The 16,587-nt window shown below is 38.4% G+C and overlaps 3 protein-coding genes across 3 annotated transcripts; 1 reads left to right on the top strand and 2 right to left on the bottom strand.

Annotated features, from left to right (window-relative positions):
- Window positions 1-414: 414 nt before the first annotated feature.
- On the bottom strand, window positions 415-2,340 carry LOC140009359 (casparian strip membrane protein 1-like). The gene is made up of 3 exons (XM_072054603.1): window positions 1,215-2,340; window positions 965-1,088; window positions 415-830 (listed from the first exon to the last, which is right to left on the bottom strand). The coding sequence occupies exons 1-3, from the start codon at window positions 1,490-1,492 to the stop codon at window positions 612-614; spliced, it is 621 nt and encodes a 206-aa protein (XP_071910704.1). The 5' UTR covers window positions 1,493-2,340; the 3' UTR covers window positions 415-611.
- A 350-nt stretch (window positions 2,341-2,690) lies between these two features.
- On the bottom strand, window positions 2,691-7,950 carry LOC113692028 (mitochondrial fission protein ELM1-like). The gene is made up of 10 exons (XM_027210364.2): window positions 6,884-7,950; window positions 6,590-6,759; window positions 6,067-6,163; window positions 5,658-5,807; window positions 5,421-5,547; window positions 4,337-4,449; window positions 4,202-4,265; window positions 3,548-3,641; window positions 3,355-3,463; window positions 2,691-2,984 (listed from the first exon to the last, which is right to left on the bottom strand). The coding sequence occupies exons 1-10, from the start codon at window positions 6,986-6,988 to the stop codon at window positions 2,889-2,891; spliced, it is 1,125 nt and encodes a 374-aa protein (XP_027066165.2). The 5' UTR covers window positions 6,989-7,950; the 3' UTR covers window positions 2,691-2,888.
- A 5,937-nt stretch (window positions 7,951-13,887) lies between these two features.
- On the top strand, window positions 13,888-16,295 carry LOC113694897 (peptidyl-prolyl cis-trans isomerase CYP18-2-like). Its single transcript, XM_027213802.2, has 6 exons — window positions 13,888-14,094; window positions 14,237-14,332; window positions 14,466-14,527; window positions 14,964-15,097; window positions 15,536-15,620; window positions 16,053-16,295. Exons 1-6 carry the CDS (start codon window positions 14,023-14,025, stop codon window positions 16,096-16,098), a joined length of 495 nt encoding a protein of 164 aa, XP_027069603.1. The 5' UTR covers window positions 13,888-14,022; the 3' UTR covers window positions 16,099-16,295.
- The last annotated feature ends 292 nt before the right edge of the window (window positions 16,296-16,587 follow it).

Raw genomic sequence — 16,587 nt, 5'->3', positions numbered from 1 at the left:
GACCAATTTGCAACCTCCAGAAATTATCCCCAAAAAAAAAAAAAAGACGGGGAGTGTCCCAATTGGTTATAGCCCTTCGCTCGGTAATTTAAAGTATACCATTAAAGATCCAAGAAGACAACGGAAATAATAAAAAAGAAAAAGAGGAAGAAGAGGAATCAAAGTACTTGGAAATAATTTGAACCACTTAGGTCTGAGAAATTAGAATCATGTTTCATCTCAACTAGCCGCTTCAGTTCCATCTTAAAATGTTTGCACAATTGTTTTAGAACCTCTTATTTATTTTTTTACTTCATTTTGTTGGGCAAAGAGTTGGAAGCAAAATGCAAAACACATTTTGGTAGTTTCGATCCATTTCTTTGGCACAGGGACAATATTTTGTTCTTAACAAGCAATTCTCGTGAATACAGCAAATTGAATTGCAATCTTTCATCAATAAACACAAACTAGTTTGTCTTGTTTCCCCTCGTCTTGACTGATTAGGTCCTTGTTAACCAGAAAGAGCTCTCAAGATTAACCACAACACACAAACACACAGAATTAATACAATTGGATAATTGAAGAAAACAGAAATGGTTGATCGACCAGTAAATTTGATCATATCTCCTGGATTAGTAACGTTTCCGAAGAGCCATAGCAGAGAGCACCACCAGGAATATTAGGAGGGCGACCGTGGTGAATCCTGCAATCACAGATCCACTAGTCTTTTGGCAGAAATCAGTGAACTGCTGGCATATTGCAAGCCAGTTTGCATTTGGATTTCCTTGGTGAGCCAAGTAGACCATAGCTGCCGCTGCAGCCGAAGCAGATGTAGCCAGAGTTAATGCCAGCTACATGGACAAACACACGTAACTAACTAGGATCAGTATACCAAATACCAACACGATAATTGATAAAGAAACCAAAGCCGCCATGAGATATGCAGATTAATTATGGTGCTACATGTAGGAGCTTATTCAATTACCGTATCGAAGATGATTAAGAGGAGCCTGGGTGCTACTGCATGCGGACGAGCAATGCACACTATGGAGAAGGGTATCGATAGGGCAAGGTAGGCACAAACTATGGCCATTCCGATCACAAAGAATCTGCGTACAAATTGACGGCATGTTCAGTTGTAAAGAACAATAATCTGAATTTGGTAGCATTTTAAGTAGGCGTAGTAGACAGCACTGGAAGCAGTATCAAGGAGTGGGGTTGTTGAGGTGACTTACGAGAAGGTTGGGAGATCATCATAACTGGCTTGGAACTGGAAGAATTGAGTGAAGAAAGGAAGAGTTTGTTCGGCGGTTCCCATGGAAACGGTAGCGCCTAAAGCGGCCGCAGCAGCACTTACTCTGAGGATGAGGTCGAATATTGCAATCCCCCTCTTGTATCCTCCTGCCTTTGCACGCTCCGCCGGACCTGATCTTCCTCCCAGAAGTGGCGCCTTTCCTTTTCTTTCCCTGCCGGTCTCGGCGATGTCAATCTTGGCTGACTCAGATTTCTCCATTTCCAGACTTTGTTGGCACTCGAGAGATTCTTGTATGTAATGCGGATATTTGACTAACGAAATTAGAGAGAGAGAGAGAGGGTGTACAAAATGCAACTTCTTCTTGCTTTTGGCTTCGCTAATCGCTTGTTGATGAGAATGCAAGAGAATCGAACCTTTATATAGAAGACGGAGATGCAAGTCAATCAATGATTTCTAACTCTAATAGAGAAGTGGGAGGCCAGCTTATGATTCACTTAATGGAGCAAGAAGAGTGGAATTATTAATTATTTGCATCGACCTTTGAATCATAACGCAATAGGTTATGATGGGGTGGGTAGCTGGGCGAGACAAGATAATATAGGATGGATGGATGGATGTTCATATTAATTTTGATGATCAGTACAATTGTCTTTAACCGATTTGAAGTCGAATCATTTATGTTTGGAGGCTGGAGGCGTCAACGGGACTGCCTAAACCTCTTGATGCACGTCAAAAGCTCTCGTCATTCGGGGGGTAAACATCTCATAAGAACTGGGTACAGGCGCCACTAATTAATTCTTTATTGTGTATCATCTTCTGTATTTAGTAGTAGTATTAGACTTGACTGGAGGGAATGTAACATTGGATGGAAAACGGTTTTTCTTAAGACAAAACTATACAACTTTTTGTTTTGTCTTTCAGAAAAATTGCTACTTTATTTGCATGATTAGTCAACTAAACAACGAGCTTCTGCCCTAATCCATTATGATGGACTTTGATTCTTCGGCTCACTTTTTCTCCTAACCCCTTCGCGCGCTCCGGTGTTCACGTATACCATTTTGTAAGATTTAACTTAAAAACGATTAAATTTCATGGTTTGACCATCAGTGGACTCTACATAGACTAAATGGATGTATGTAAGTCGAATGGCCCTATTTCGGTCAAACCATTCACAAATTATTTTGACACATTTGTTAGCCTGACTAAACCTAAATGGATTCCCGCTGATCGATGGAGGGTCAATACAGTCAAGAGCGCATCTGATCAATATAAATTCATTCGCATAAACCAAAAATCCACAACAAATTCAGTTCTCTTTTTTCTTTGGGTTTTCCCTTTTTTCCCACTTTGGGGCGAGGGAAGGGGCTTATTGTTGTCTTGTTTTTGTTTCAGGGTTTTTTTGTTGGTTTTTTTTTTTTTTTTGGGGGAGGGGGGGTGGTGGTGGTTGATACATATAGAGAGTTGTGAACATTATAATAGGAATAGAAACGAAAGCTGATAATAATCGATGTCATGACCTGGAAGCACGCCTGCCCTGTTCACATAGCTAAAGGGGGAAGAAAAGGGCAAAAAAAAGCGAACTACTCGCAACAGACGCAAATCATAGAGGGGAAAAGTAATCGAGGCGACTTCACTCACCACACACTCACAGTGCCTACAACCTCCACCCACGCTGAGCCAGTGCTGTTATCACTTGAGCAGCTGCCTCCTCAGTATCATTAAGTGGAACGTACTTCCATCTTTCGGACATCTGAACCATATAAGAGGACAAAATTTTAGAATTTACATATCAACCGTCAAGAGTATATTTGCAAAAGAAGCGGTCTGCAATGAAGTCAGTACGCTTAAATGGGCGATTATGTAGTATTCACTTCCATTGCACAACAATGTTAATGAAAAAATACTTAGCTGAAGCAAAATACTTCCCAAATTGCATGGACGAAAATGGATGAAGGAAACATGGGACCAAAAGCAAGTGTCAAATAACTCTGCCCCACACCCCCACACAACCCAAAAAAGGGAAAAAAATGGAGCCATCAGATTTTAGAAGTTCATAATGCTTCCCAATTCCTTCTACTCATGATAACCACGGACTGAGGTTGCAGTAATAGATAACTCACATCTTCTTCACCAGTAAATGGTCGAACAGCTCCCCGATCTTGCAGAGATTTGTGAAAGTCTGCAAACTTCCACTTACACCGCTCCGTCCCAATAACATAAACAGGCTTCCTGCAGCAACAAGCTTTGAACTAGAAACAAATAAACAATTTAAACATATGTAAAGGACCTTAAAATCCTCAACTGGAGAGTTACCCTGTGCTGCAAGCCTCGCTCAACATGCTAACTGAATCAGCTGTAATGACAAACGCATCACCCCAAGCTAAATGTCCCATATGTGGATTTGGATCTGACAAGTATCATATTCGACAATATTTCACAAAGGCATGATGTCCAAGTGCAAAAGACTCCAAATTTACATAAATTAGATATTGTAAAAGGAATGCCAGATGTCCTACTTTGATATCCTCATTCAGTGGACTTTCTAGTAATACCTGTTGCCTAAAACGATTTTCATTTGTCTAGACCTTTTCTAAAGGACCAAAAGCATAAATGCATGCTAAAAATAGATTCATCATGCCCTCTTCTGATATAAAAAAAAAAAAAAAAAAGCAAAACAAATTAAAGAAATATGGAGGAGTGGAATCCCATTAAACAGGCTCAAATCTATTTAGAATTCTATGAATCCTTTGATTGCTGTCCTTCGCCCAAATCCTCCAAACAGAGTTTCTCAAGGGGATGATCTTTTGTGTTAAAATACCGAGAGATACTTGCGTGCACAAGATATGCATAGACTGGCTTCTGTACTTATAATTTTGTGTATAGCAGATAAACATAGACCTAGTTGTTGATGAATTGTATCAATCTACATTTCTCATGAAGGAAAAGGTGAACAAGCGTAGGGAGTACCTTGACCATTCCAAATGTAAACTTTAGGATGACTTCCAAGTTCCCTGACGAGGATGTCTGATACCTGTTTACTAGAGCAGTTGCAAGCTTTAGATCTATCAGCCAAATGGACAGCAAGGGTCCAGAGGAACATACCTGCTTTGGAGTTCTACGAGAAAAAGACACTCTTAGGCTGCCACAAGTTGAGAGAACATTCAGCAACGACGAAATTAGCTGCTTAGCAAGATCTACCCCATATCCACAATGGCCTGTATTTGTAAGAACACTAAAAGTTACTGATTATTGCAATGGGAAATTTTATTCTTTATCAAAGAAAACAAGTGAATACCAGTATTCCAACAGAATAGATGCTTCATCTAATTATCTTGTCCTTAGATTTAACAAAAGCTATAAAACAGGTGCTAGTGCCAGATGGAGAATCAGTTTCAAGTAAACAGCAATTTTAATTGTATAACATAACATGAGCCTGGTCTAGATTTCTAGTTATGAAAATAAAAAAGTAACACACTAAATCTTATTCTGAGTAAAGCTTATGTTTCACAGTTCCAAACACTTCAGACACCTCAAGCAAGGAAATTTATAGTCAGATTAAATGGAAGATAAACAGAATATTTCCAAATTTCATAATAGCAGTATATCCTGTATGAATGAAAAAGATAAACAAATGCAACGATTCCCAATCAAGGGATGGCCCCTTACTGAAATGTTCAGACATTGATTTCTCATGGCAACAGATAAAAGCCACTGCTGATAGGGAAACATAAAACTTTGAAGAAAGCAAGTACTTGTACACGTGCTAGACTACATGCCTTCATTCTGCATTGATATGAGAAGGCTGAGGTATCCAAATTTTGAAAATATCATTGAAGAAAATAAAAGTGGGTATTGAGAAGAAACCTGTGGTCAACAAAAGAGTGACTATGTTACCAAATGTACGATGAGGCCGAAAAACTCAAAATCTTTAGGTAGGTAACTACTAGATGGATGCAACACCGTAGTTAAGGCACTAGTCTCTCGTGGAGAAAACAAGCATTCTCACGCTTGCAGCTAATTCATCCTCCCAGAAACACACAGAATTAGAATAATATTGCGCAAGAGGACAACCATGATATAACTAAACTAAATAACTTTAACAAGAAGACAGATGATTTTTTTACTGATACCCAGAACACAAGGGTCAATTATACTGACATTACAAGGCTCAAATGCATGAGATTACCAGTAGGCCCCCCAATGTTGACAACAACCAATGGTTTAGGCAGTGGAGACAACTCATCATGCCAGAGAGACGCAGCTCTGTGCAGTGCAATAGAATCAACCTGATGCAGAGCGCCTATGGTAAGTACCTGACATACCACATTGTGATTGCTTCAGAGTCAACAAAGAATCCAAAAAGCTGCATATAGAAGTTCATTTGATGAAACTAATCTGGTTCAAAGATATATCAAGCACATACAACTTTTTGGTCAGGAGGTTCACGAGGAGTTATCCAACCTCGAAGAAACCAGGGAATCTGTTGCTGTCCCTCAGGTGCCAAGGGATAATAATCATGACGAGGCGTGACCACTAGATCAAACCTATTTAGTTTTGATCGGGGATGTTGAATCTGAAAGCATAACACAGAGGCAAAGTTATTTATGAAGCAATGCAGCTGCAGAAGTCCACAACTCACTTTGTAAACTACATAAACCAAACTATCTTGCTATTGATTTTGAAAAGAGAAGGAATAGACGAGAACCAATTAGGTTGACAAAATGAGATAATCAAGTTAGACATGCCAGCCCTGTTTCAGGCAAACATGGATAGAGAGTTAGAGACACAACCATAAAAAACAGACTGTAAAGATTGTATGAGCCATCTCGAACCTGAACAACAAAAACATTTTCCGGAGCTAATCGTTTTATAGAACTAGCAACAGAAATAGTATCCCGCCCTGATGCAACCACCAATGTAGGGCCATCCCTAGAAATTTTAATTGAACACACTAGAAAATTAGATAGAACCCCAATAATTAAGAGGAAAAAAAAACAGAATCAATTTAGCAGCATTCATATGCTTTAAAAGTTGATGATAGAATTCAGAGTATAGTACAAATAAGCCTGAGATGAAGCTAAAACTAGAATCATAGTCGACAAAGATCACCTGAGATAAACTGAACACGACACAAACCCCACCTCCAAAAAAAAAAAAAAAAAACCTCAAACACGCACACACCCCCCATAAGTATATTGATGGAGGTACGATCTTATTTAGTCCACACAAACAAGAGAAACCAGACATATATCAGGGGTAATGAGTAATCTCAAGTAAAATAAATAGAGTAACCAAAAATTGAAGTAGTTGAAACCAAAGAAAAAAAAAAAGAAACCAAAGAGCAGAAATACATACTTGTCCAACGTTTCCCGCGCCAGTTTCGCAATATAATGTGCTTTAGCTTCTGCAATACCCGAAAATCCTGTAACACGAAATCTCTTCACGACATTATGAAGGTTTTTATGAAGGGAAACTGGCAACCAGCGAAGCCAATCATTAATTCCTCCCCTGGGTCTAGTAACACGCTGCAATTAAATTTCAAGTGAAAGTAAAACTCAATTTCAATTTAAAAAAAAAGGAAAAAAAGAAGCATTGGTTCTAGAATGAATGTACTGAATCTCTAATTTCGTCAAATGATTTTACTCTTACGTAGAGAGTGTGAGAGAGCCCCAAGGCTCGAACCAAACCGAGGCATTGGTTCTCCGCGCCGGCAATACCGTTGCCGATTATAACCGCTCTCCTGATTGTTGGCATATATAGGAAGGACGGATGGCTGGACGGGTAAAGGATGTAAATGGATGGAAAATTGGCAGAAAGATGGTACCGTAGAAATTCTTCCCAGTAGAGGTTTTGGAAAGGGTTTTAGCGAGGGTTAAGAAACAAACCAGTTGACTTTGAGAACTGAGAACGCTAGCTCAAAACGACAGCGCAGTGTATAAGCGATGGAGAGCACGACTCGAAAACGCGAGACGCAAACAACGACGGAACCAAAATTGATTGAGAAAATAAACCTGCTAGTCAGTAGAGTCTTGAAGGAAAAATACTACCCCAGGCAATCTTTATTCACCAGTAAAGTCCCTCAAAATGCTTCTTGGATTTGGCAAAGCCTTGCTGAGGTGCGCAAAGAAGTACAGAAGGGTATCATAAGAAAGATAGGAAATGGCAAGGCTACGAGTATCTGGGAAGATTGTTGGATTCCAGACAGTAAAAGTGGGAAACCAACAACACCAAGACCACCAGGATGTCATTTAAAGCATGTGTCAGATCTTATCATCAACAACAGATGGAATGTTGTATTGATATTCAGAATATTCAGCCAGCAAGATGCCGAAAGAATACTGAGGATACCTATAAGCTTTACAGGGAAAGAAGATGGGCATTACTGGATTCATTCTCAAACTGGACATTACACTACTCAATCTGGATATAAGAATTGGCTGAAGGAAAAGGAGCTGGAGAGTATAGGAAGGAGGGATGAAGCAGGGACAAGCTATGAAGGATCTATAAAGAGAGCTTGGAAATCACTTTGGAAGCAGAAAGTGTGCCAAAAAATGAAAGTATTCATATGGAAATGTCTGCATGGAGGGCTCCCAGTGAGAGGTGAAATTTACAGACGAACGAAGCAAGGAGATCCTAAATGTGCAGCGTGTGGTGAAGAGGATGAAACAGTAGAACATGTTGAAGCCGCATTTGTTGACCAAATGCTTTTGGTGCTTCGTCCCACATCGGTAGAAGCCAAAGGAATTCTTCCTTTGGTTTACTATAAATAAGGGAGCCTGATGAAGGAATAAACTCGCACCACTTAAGAGAGTTATATGGGCTATTAGCTTCTTAAGTCATTTAGCCCATTCAGTCAAATATTTTAGGCTCTCTTATTTTGAGTTTAGAAATATTTTCTAAACTCTTTTGTAAGTGCCTATTGGCCTAGGAACCACTTTCCTATGGTCTTTTGTATTTCTTCTTCATAGTAGAAATATTGCTCCTCCCTCGCCCGTGGACGTAGGTCAATTTGATCGAACCACGTAAATCTTCTGTGTCTCTTATTTGTTTTGTTATCCGTCTTTATATGGTCGGTTTTACCGCCTAATTATTATATGGCTGGTATCTACCGCCTATCTATTATATGGTCGGTTATACCGCCTAATTTGTGCTAACTTGAGTTTGTCTATTTCCTGGCCCGGTCCTAACAAACTGGTATCAGAGCTGGTTATTATATTTTGCAAGACAGGTTCATCTGGTGGGGCCCGTTCATCTGGTGGGGTCCGTCCATCCTGTGGGGCCCACTCATCCTGTGGGGTCCGTTTATCTGTGGGGCCTGCTCACCTTGTGGGGTCCGTTCATCCCCATGGGGCCCGCTTATCTTGTGGGGCCCGCTCACCCTGTGGGGCCCGCTCACGAGACTTGCATATTTGTTTGGCCAATTTTTTGGGACAAATTTTAAGTTACTGATTTTGTGGCAATAATGACGATAACAAAGACGGTTGTCGAGAAATTCGACAGGAATGTCAACTTCGGAATGTGGCAGCTCAAGATGGAGGCCATTCTTGTTCAAGACGGAGTTGATCTAGCGATTCAAGGAATCGAGAACAAACCAGAAGATGTAAAGGATACGGATTTCGCCGATATGGATAAGAAGGCCAGATCCAGCATAATCTTAAATCTCTCCGATGAGGTATTGCGTGAGGTAGCAACGGAGACTTCGGCCAAGGCTATGTGGGATAAATTGAAAGCCTTGTATATGAAGAAGACAGTCGAGAATCGGCTATATTTGAAGCAGAGTTTGTACATGTTTCGGATGTCTGAAGGTACATCTATACTCTCCCATCTTGATAAATTTGATTCCATTATTATGGATTTGTGAAATATAAATTCGAAAATTGATGATGAGTTTGTTAGGACCGGGCCAGGAAATAGACAAACTCAAGTTAGCACAAATTAGGCGGTATAACCGACCATATAATAGATAGGCAGTAGATACCAGCCATATAATAATTAGGCGGTAAAACCGACCATATAAAGACGGATAACAAAGCAAATAAGAGACACAGAAGATTTACGTGGTTCGGTCAAATTGACCTACGTCCACGGGCGAGGGAGGAGCAATATTTCTACTATGAAGAACAAATACAAAAGACAGTAGGAAAGTGGTTCCTAGGCCAATAGGCACTTACAAAAGAGTTTAGAAAATATTCCTAAACTCAAAATAAGAGAGCCTAAAATATTTGACTGAATGGGCTAAATGACTTAAGAACCTAATAGCCCATATAACTCTCTTAAGTGGTGCGAGTTTATTCCTTCATCAGGCTCCCTTATTTATAGGAAACCAAAGGAAGAATTCCTTTGGCTTCTACCAATGTGGGACGAAGCACCAAAAGCATTTGGTCAACAAATGCGGCTTCAACAAATCTCCACCTTGATGAGTCCCCAATATCGAGTGATTATAAACTTGCTCCACCTTCTTCATATAAGCCTTAATGGGCTTAAATCACCAATAGCGAACACCAACCAAATCCAAGCACTGCTTGAACTTGTAAATTGGAAGAGGTTTCGTAAACATATCGGCTGGATTGTCCTTAGTATTGATTTTCTGAATAAGGACTTTTCCCTCAGCAATGATATCCCGAATGAAGTGATACTTCACATCAATATGTTTCGTCCTCTCATGATACATCTGATCTTTAGTCAAGTGTATGACACTTTGACTATCACAGTGAATATCAGTAACACCTTGATATAGATTTAACTCGCTAAATAAACTCTTGCTAGCCATTTTCGGCTATCTGCTGCTCAATCATCAAAATCAGATGAAGAGGAAGATTATATGGCACGGGTTCCTTATTCCAGTGCAGTCGGCAGTATTATGTATGCAATGGTTTGTACTCGTCCAGATATTGCACAAACAGTCAGTGTTGTTAGCAGATATATGTCTTGCCCTGGTAAAACACATTGGCAAGCTGTGAAGTGGATTCTCAGATACTTGCGAGGTACTTCAAATGCATGTTTGGAGTTTGGAAGAAATAATAACACTTTGGTTGGTTTTGTAGACTCAGACTACGCTAGGGATCTTGACAGGAGAAGATCACTTTCAGGCTATGTATTTTGCATTGGCGGTTGTGCTGTCAGTTGGAAAGCTACTCTACAACCTGTCGTAGCTTTGTCTACTACAGAAGCAGAATATATAGCTGTGACCGAGGCAATCAAAGAAGCCTTGTGGTTGAAGAGTTTATTTAGCGAGTTAAGTTTATATCAAGGTGTTACTGATATTCACTGTGATAGTCAAATTGCCATACACTTGACTAAAGATCAGATGTATCATGAGATGACGAAACATATTGATGTGAAGTATCACTTCATTCGGGATATCATTGCTGAGGGAAAAGTCCTTATTCAGAAAATCAATACTAAGGACAATCCAGCCGATATGTTTACGAAACCTCTTCCAGTTTACAAGTTCAAGCAGTGCTTGGATTTGGTTGGTGTTCGCTATTGGTGATTTAAGCCCATTAGGGCTTATATGAAGAAGGTGGAGCAAGTTTATAATCACTCGATATTGGGGACTCATCAAGGTGGAGATTTGTTGAAGCCGCATTTGTTGACCAAATGCTTTTGGTGCTTCGTCCCACATTGGTAGAAGACAAAGGAATTCTTCCTTTGGTTTCCTATAAATAAGGGAGCCTGATGAAGGAATAAACTCGCACCACTTAAGAGAGTTATATGGGATATTAGCTTCTTAAGTCATTTAGCTCATTCAGTCAAATATTTTAGGCTCTCTTATTTTGAGTTTAGGAATATTTTCTAAACTCTTTTGTAAGTGCCTATTGGCCTAGGAACCACTTTCCTACTGTCTTTTGTATTTCTTCTTTATAGTAGAAATATTGCTCCTCCCTCGCCCGTGGACGTAGGTCAATTTGACCGAACCACGTAAATCTTCTGTGTCTCTTATTTGCTTTGTTATCCGTCTTTATATGGTCGGTTTTACCGCCTAATTATTATATGGCTGGTATCTACCGCCTATCTATTATATGGTCGGTTATATCGCCTAATTTGTGCTAACTTGAGTTTGTCTATTTCCTGCCCCGGTCCTAACAGAACACATGTTGCTACAATGCAACAAAGTAAAGGAAGTTTGGAAGCTAGCGCCTGTACAATGGGATGGCATACAGCATGTATCTAACTGTTTCATGAAATGGTGGACTGCAATCGTGGAAGCTCAAAAAGAGAGAAGAGGAGAGGACCATGCGAACCTTACCATTAATATTCTCTGGCAGATTTGGAAGGCCAGAAACGGGAGGGAGTTTGAATGCAAGGAAAAGGAGCCTCATAGAGTAATACAAAAAGCTGTGAAAGGTTGGACGGAATTTGAGGAGGCCAACAAAGGGAAGGAGACTAGGAAGAACACTCAGGGAACAGAAATTATGGAATGTGCTGAGCAAGACCAAAGACAGAGTGAGAACCAAGCCAGGCTGATGATCAAGGTCCACACCCACCAAGACAGAAGGCAACAAATGGTGGGAATTGCAGTCACTGTGACAGACTTAACAGGTTGTCTACAAGTGAGTTGGGCTTTAAGGGAAAGAACGTCAGGAGATACAAAGCAGGACCTAGCTGGTGCGGTGAGGGTTGCACTTCTGAACGCAATCAATCAAGGCTGGACATGTATTAAAGTGGAGCTGGAGGATAGTGAGTTGGTAGAGTGCATAAAACATACAAGGACAAGCAATCAACAGATGGCTACTCTGTTGGAGAATATTCAATCTATAAGTAATCTGTTCCAAAAGTGTACTTTCTCTTTTGTTGAATCAGGATTCGTAGGTAGTATCAAATTGAGCATGTATGCTCTAAAAATCTTTGTTGATGAGGAATGGGTGAATCCCAATTTGAAGTGCTAGACACTAAAGTTTTTAGTAGGACCTTTGTCCTGGTGTATGGACCTTTGTCCAAATATGTACAGATTTGAGTAATTTATAAAGCTATCGTTTCGACAAAAAAAAAAAAGACCCTTCAGTAATTTCATCTTTTTTTTTTTCTCTTTTTCCTTCTTGGTTGGTTTTTTTTAGGGTTATTATCACTTTACCCCCTTAATGTTTGGTACTATTATTAATTTCCCCCTTAACGTTATATTTTAGTCATTTTACCCCCAAAACTAATAGTCAAATTTAACGGAGTTTGTTGATTAAAGTGAAAAGACATGTTTAACTCTTAAAATTATTATCACTTTACTCCCATAAAATATAGTTTCATTATCAATTTACCCCCTAGAGTTTTTTTTAAACAATTTATCCTACCATTAAAACCAACTTAACAAGTTAAAAAATTTTAGAAGAAAATACACTCCTCTTTGCATAATAAAAATAATAAAAAATTTAAAGTAACTCTTCTCCTTTTTAGTATCAAGAAAAAAAGTCAAAATATTAATTTCTTTTTTCTTGACAAATTTATTAATATTGAAAAAAAAATAGAAAGATGGGGAGGGAGAGGGGGGGAGAGAGAGAGAGAGCTCAATTCTTTTTTAAAAAATTACAAATAAAAAGAATTAAATACTTTTATTATTTTAAAATTATTTCACTTTTTTGTTTACCACCAAATTCTAATCCTAATCTCGATAACCTTAAAGTAATACGATAATGTTAGACTTTTCTTTTTTTGCAAAATCTAATTTTTTGTCTCCTTCTTTCCTATCTCTTTTTCTTTTCCTAGTATTAATAAATGTGAAAAAAAAAAAGAAATTTGAGAAAACCCTTTATTTTTATGATTTTCGATCTCTTAAAGTAAAAAAAAAAAAAGAATAACCATTTCAACTTTTTTATTTTTAATTATATATAAAAAGGGTAAATATATTTAAAATTTTTTGACTATACTAGTTAGATTAACGGAGGTAAAATGGCTGGAAAATAATGTTAGAAACTAAAGTGATTGTATCACTATAATCTAAATGAATAAAATGATAATAACAATGCTATAAAATAAAAGGGTATTTTTGTCCAAATTTTTTAACATGTTGAGTTGAATTATTTATGGAGGTAAAGTGACTAAAAGATAATGTTAGGGGTTAAACTAACAGCAGTGATATAATTTAGGGGATAAAATGATAATAATCTTTTTTTTATTTACATAGCTTCAGTGCTTCACCCTTCATGTACTAAAAAAAAAAGGGCATTGAAACGCCAAAACAATAAAAGTTGTACCAATAGTTTCATGTAATTAGGTGTATTTAGATTTGATACGAGCTCATTCTTAAGAGAGACAAACAAGCCTAAATGAAATTAATTTTTTTTATCAACTTATAAGTTTAATCGTACGTGACTTGATCATAGTTCAATCCCGAGCAATTTTTTTCTTTATCTTTGTGTAATTGATTCGACTCATTTTTCCTTTTTTACTTAAATTACTAGCATAAGAATTGAAAATGCATAAATAAAGAATTAATGAAAAAAAGCATGGTTTATTTGTTTCAACGGGTGACAAATATATTTCTTTACGACATAATACATACTAAACTATGTAAACATCCGCACGATGGTATCATTATTGAAAGAAATTACTAGAAGGAAGAATTAATACTAAATAATAACTCACCTCCTTAATTTCAAAAATGTTCATATTTTATATCTATCGCTTGTTCACGTCCTTTTGCTAGTTGTCTTTTTAAGAGTGGACTCATTTATTGGGCTAGTGTGATGATCTATTGGGGGTGTCGTTGATAATTAGCGCTGTATGGTTGAGTAGTCCTCTCAAGTCTAAACAGTCAAAGCCTCTGAGCATTGGAGAAGAAGGAGAAGGAGGGAGAGATGTGGGCAAGCTCAGAAGGAGGAGCCCCGGAGGTGACTCTGGAAACCTCCATGGGCTCCTTTACCCTCGAGGTACCCCTTCCTACTCCTCCTTTTTTTCTTTTTCTTTTTTTTTTTTGAATCTCCTCTTCCCTTTTCCCTACCTATGCATCTCAGTTCACACTCTTGCCCTAACATCAATATTTTTTTACTAATAATTTTTTTTTAAAAAAAGATGTACTACAAGCACGCTCCGAGGACTTGTAGGAACTTCATAGAGCTGGCTCGTCGAGGCTATTACGACGACGTCAAGTTCCATAGAATCATCAAGGTTGCTTTCTATCCCCATTCTCATTTTTAATTATTTTTACTCCCAAATCCCATGTTAAATATTGTTGTTAATTTTCTTTACGTAAAATAAAATAATACGATTGGATGCTTTATTGTTGGATATTGTGAAGTAGGATTTCGTAGTGCAAGGTGGAGACCCTACGGGCACTGGCCGCGGTGGCGAATCCATCTACGGGTATGACCTATTTTCTTCCGTTCTTTTTGGGAGGGAGTCGTGGTATAAATTCAATGTCATGAAATTTTTTCTGCTCTAATATTTTTTTTTTCTTTGCTTTAAGAAAAGTATTTTTTGTCCTGCTTTCACCTGGTGAAGTCTAGTTTGCGCAATAATCAAGACTATATATGTTTTGTACACGTGTGTGTTTGATTTTCTGTTTGGGATAGTCTTATTGAAATACATGGTTTCTTGGCTGCAATTTGTGGTATGCATTGATGATTTACTCTACATATCAAATGGATTCCCTGAAGACATTTGGATAACTAACCTTGTAGTGGGGTTGTATAGTCTGCGCTCGATTTTTCATTATAACTCCTCCTCGTGTTTTGCTATGGATTAGTGTTTTCGACATAGACCCTGGAAGGATGTGATTGTAACTTCTTATGATTGGCAGTCCCAAATTCGAGGATGAGATTACTCCGCAGCTTAAGCATACTGGAGCTGGTATCATATGCATGGCAAATGCTGGTCCAAATACTAATGGAAGCCAGTTTTTCATTACCTTGGCACCTGCACAGTCACTTGACGGTAATTTATGCTTCCCCTCACGTTACAACCAGATTTCAGTACTAAGTATCTCCCATTAATTATTGTGTAACTTGCACTTTTCATCGATCTCTATTAGCCTACTTCTTTTTTTTCAAAGGCAATTCTTCTTGCTGGGCACGAATGTTGTTTCTCAACTGATTTGAGATGGGCAAGCAAAACCCTTGTGTACCTGCCTTCCTGTAGTAGTGCAGAATTTTCCCCTCCTCCTTCCTCATTTGGTGCTTCTTTTTGTTTTTTGTTTTTCTTTTTCTGGGGGTGTTGGGGTTCAATTTTGCATATGTCTCCCCATGCTGCAGGACTCATGAGCTTGCTTGTCCAAAGTCCCAAATTTCTTTTTCAACATCACCTACTGGTCCAGTCAGTGTACGAATCATCAGCAGTTGATGAAGACTTGTATTTTTTTGTTTGGGTGCGCAGGGAAACATGCAATATTTGGAAGAGTATGTAGGGGAATGGAAATTGTCAAGAGACTCGGCAGTGTTCAGACTGACAACACGGATAGGTTTGTCTTTCTTGATCATGTTATTGACTGCTTCTCTTGTGCAGTGTAAGGAATGAACCGTTGCTGTTCCATCTCTAGCCATAGGCTCATAGTCCATCATCGATTCATAGATTTACCCTTTATTTTTTATGTTAGCAAAGATTTTGTGAGCGGTTGCATTTTTTCAACTGAGCGTTAGATCTTTTGATCTAATTCTTTACATTTTGAAGTGGTCGTTGCCCATCTATTTGCAAAAGATTACAAAATACTAATCGGCATTGCGTCTCCTATTAAATATTATTTCCTTTTTCGCTTGACTTGAAGTTCCCCAAATTGCAGTGAAATAGCATTCTTTCGTGGACATTTAAACTGTCTTGCGATTTCTTTTACATCTTGCTTTCTTAAGCTGTATAGTTGAAATTTTTTATGACTTCATATTTTCTTATTTATCAGACCAATCCATGATGTGAAGATACTGCGGGCTGTAGTCAAAGATTGATGTATATCGTGTGGCTCGAGTATTCGAGGTTCAGCAGTTACAAGTAGAAACAAGTGATTGAAATTCAGAAATGTCAAAACTATTGGTAGGGTTTTTTTTGTTTTTTTAAATCAAAGGGAAAAAAAAAAGGAACTCTTTGGAAATGTTGCAACGGATATACTTTGAAAAGGGTTTAATTTGTGGTTCTAATTTGCTCCCTTCTTCATCTGATTTTTGGTTTTCCCTTATTGTTATTCAATGTCATGAATCTTGAGCCTCATTTCTCATAATTCGACAGCAGTGCCATTCTCCTCTTTTTTTTTTCCAATCCTTTATGGTCAAAGTGAAGGGCGCCTAGTGCATGAACCAGCAAGGATCATTGCAAAGGTAAAGCTCGATTTCCCCACCCTTTCAGCCTTCGGCTTGAGTACTAATAATCTCTGAAGAGCGTGCTGGCTTTTAAATTTCTTAAGGCAATGAAATACTCGCCAGCAAAGTTAGTTCAAGATG

The sequence above is a fragment of the Coffea arabica genome, chromosome 6e (assembly GCF_036785885.1).
Source record: "Coffea arabica cultivar ET-39 chromosome 6e, Coffea Arabica ET-39 HiFi, whole genome shotgun sequence".
Classification (NCBI taxonomy): Eukaryota; Viridiplantae; Streptophyta; class Magnoliopsida; order Gentianales; family Rubiaceae; genus Coffea; species Coffea arabica.
The sequence above is the reverse complement of the archived record's forward strand: the minus strand, read 5'-3'. Positions and strand labels throughout refer to the sequence as shown.

What these genes read in the sequence shown, in the direction of transcription:
- LOC113692028 (XM_027210364.2), bottom strand. Translation starts at nt 6,988, where the DNA reads ATGCCAACAATCAGGAGAGCGGTTATAATCGGCAACGGTATTGCCGGC. An exon ending in GCGCGGGAAACGTTGGACAA is followed by an intron (nt 6,164 to 6,589) that starts GTATGTATTTCT and finishes TAAAATTTCTAG; the next exon opens with GGATGGCCCTACATTGGTGG. An exon ending in AAAATGTTTTTGTTGTTCAG is followed by an intron (nt 5,808 to 6,066) that starts GTTCGAGATGGC and finishes TTATGCTTTCAG; the next exon opens with ATTCAACATCCCCGATCAAA.
- LOC113694897 (XM_027213802.2), top strand. Translation starts at nt 14,023, where the DNA reads ATGTGGGCAAGCTCAGAAGGAGGAGCCCCGGAGGTGACTCTGGAAACC. An exon ending in GGTGGCGAATCCATCTACGG is followed by an intron (nt 14,528 to 14,963) that starts GTATGACCTATT and finishes TATGATTGGCAG; the next exon opens with TCCCAAATTCGAGGATGAGA. An exon ending in ACCTGCACAGTCACTTGACG is followed by an intron (nt 15,098 to 15,535) that starts GTAATTTATGCT and finishes TTGGGTGCGCAG; the next exon opens with GGAAACATGCAATATTTGGA.
- LOC140009359 (XM_072054603.1), bottom strand. Translation starts at nt 1,492, where the DNA reads ATGGAGAAATCTGAGTCAGCCAAGATTGACATCGCCGAGACCGGCAGG. An exon ending in GATGATCTCCCAACCTTCTC is followed by an intron (nt 1,089 to 1,214) that starts GTAAGTCACCTC and finishes ATTTGTACGCAG; the next exon opens with ATTCTTTGTGATCGGAATGG. An exon ending in TCTTAATCATCTTCGATACG is followed by an intron (nt 831 to 964) that starts GTAATTGAATAA and finishes TTGTCCATGTAG; the next exon opens with CTGGCATTAACTCTGGCTAC.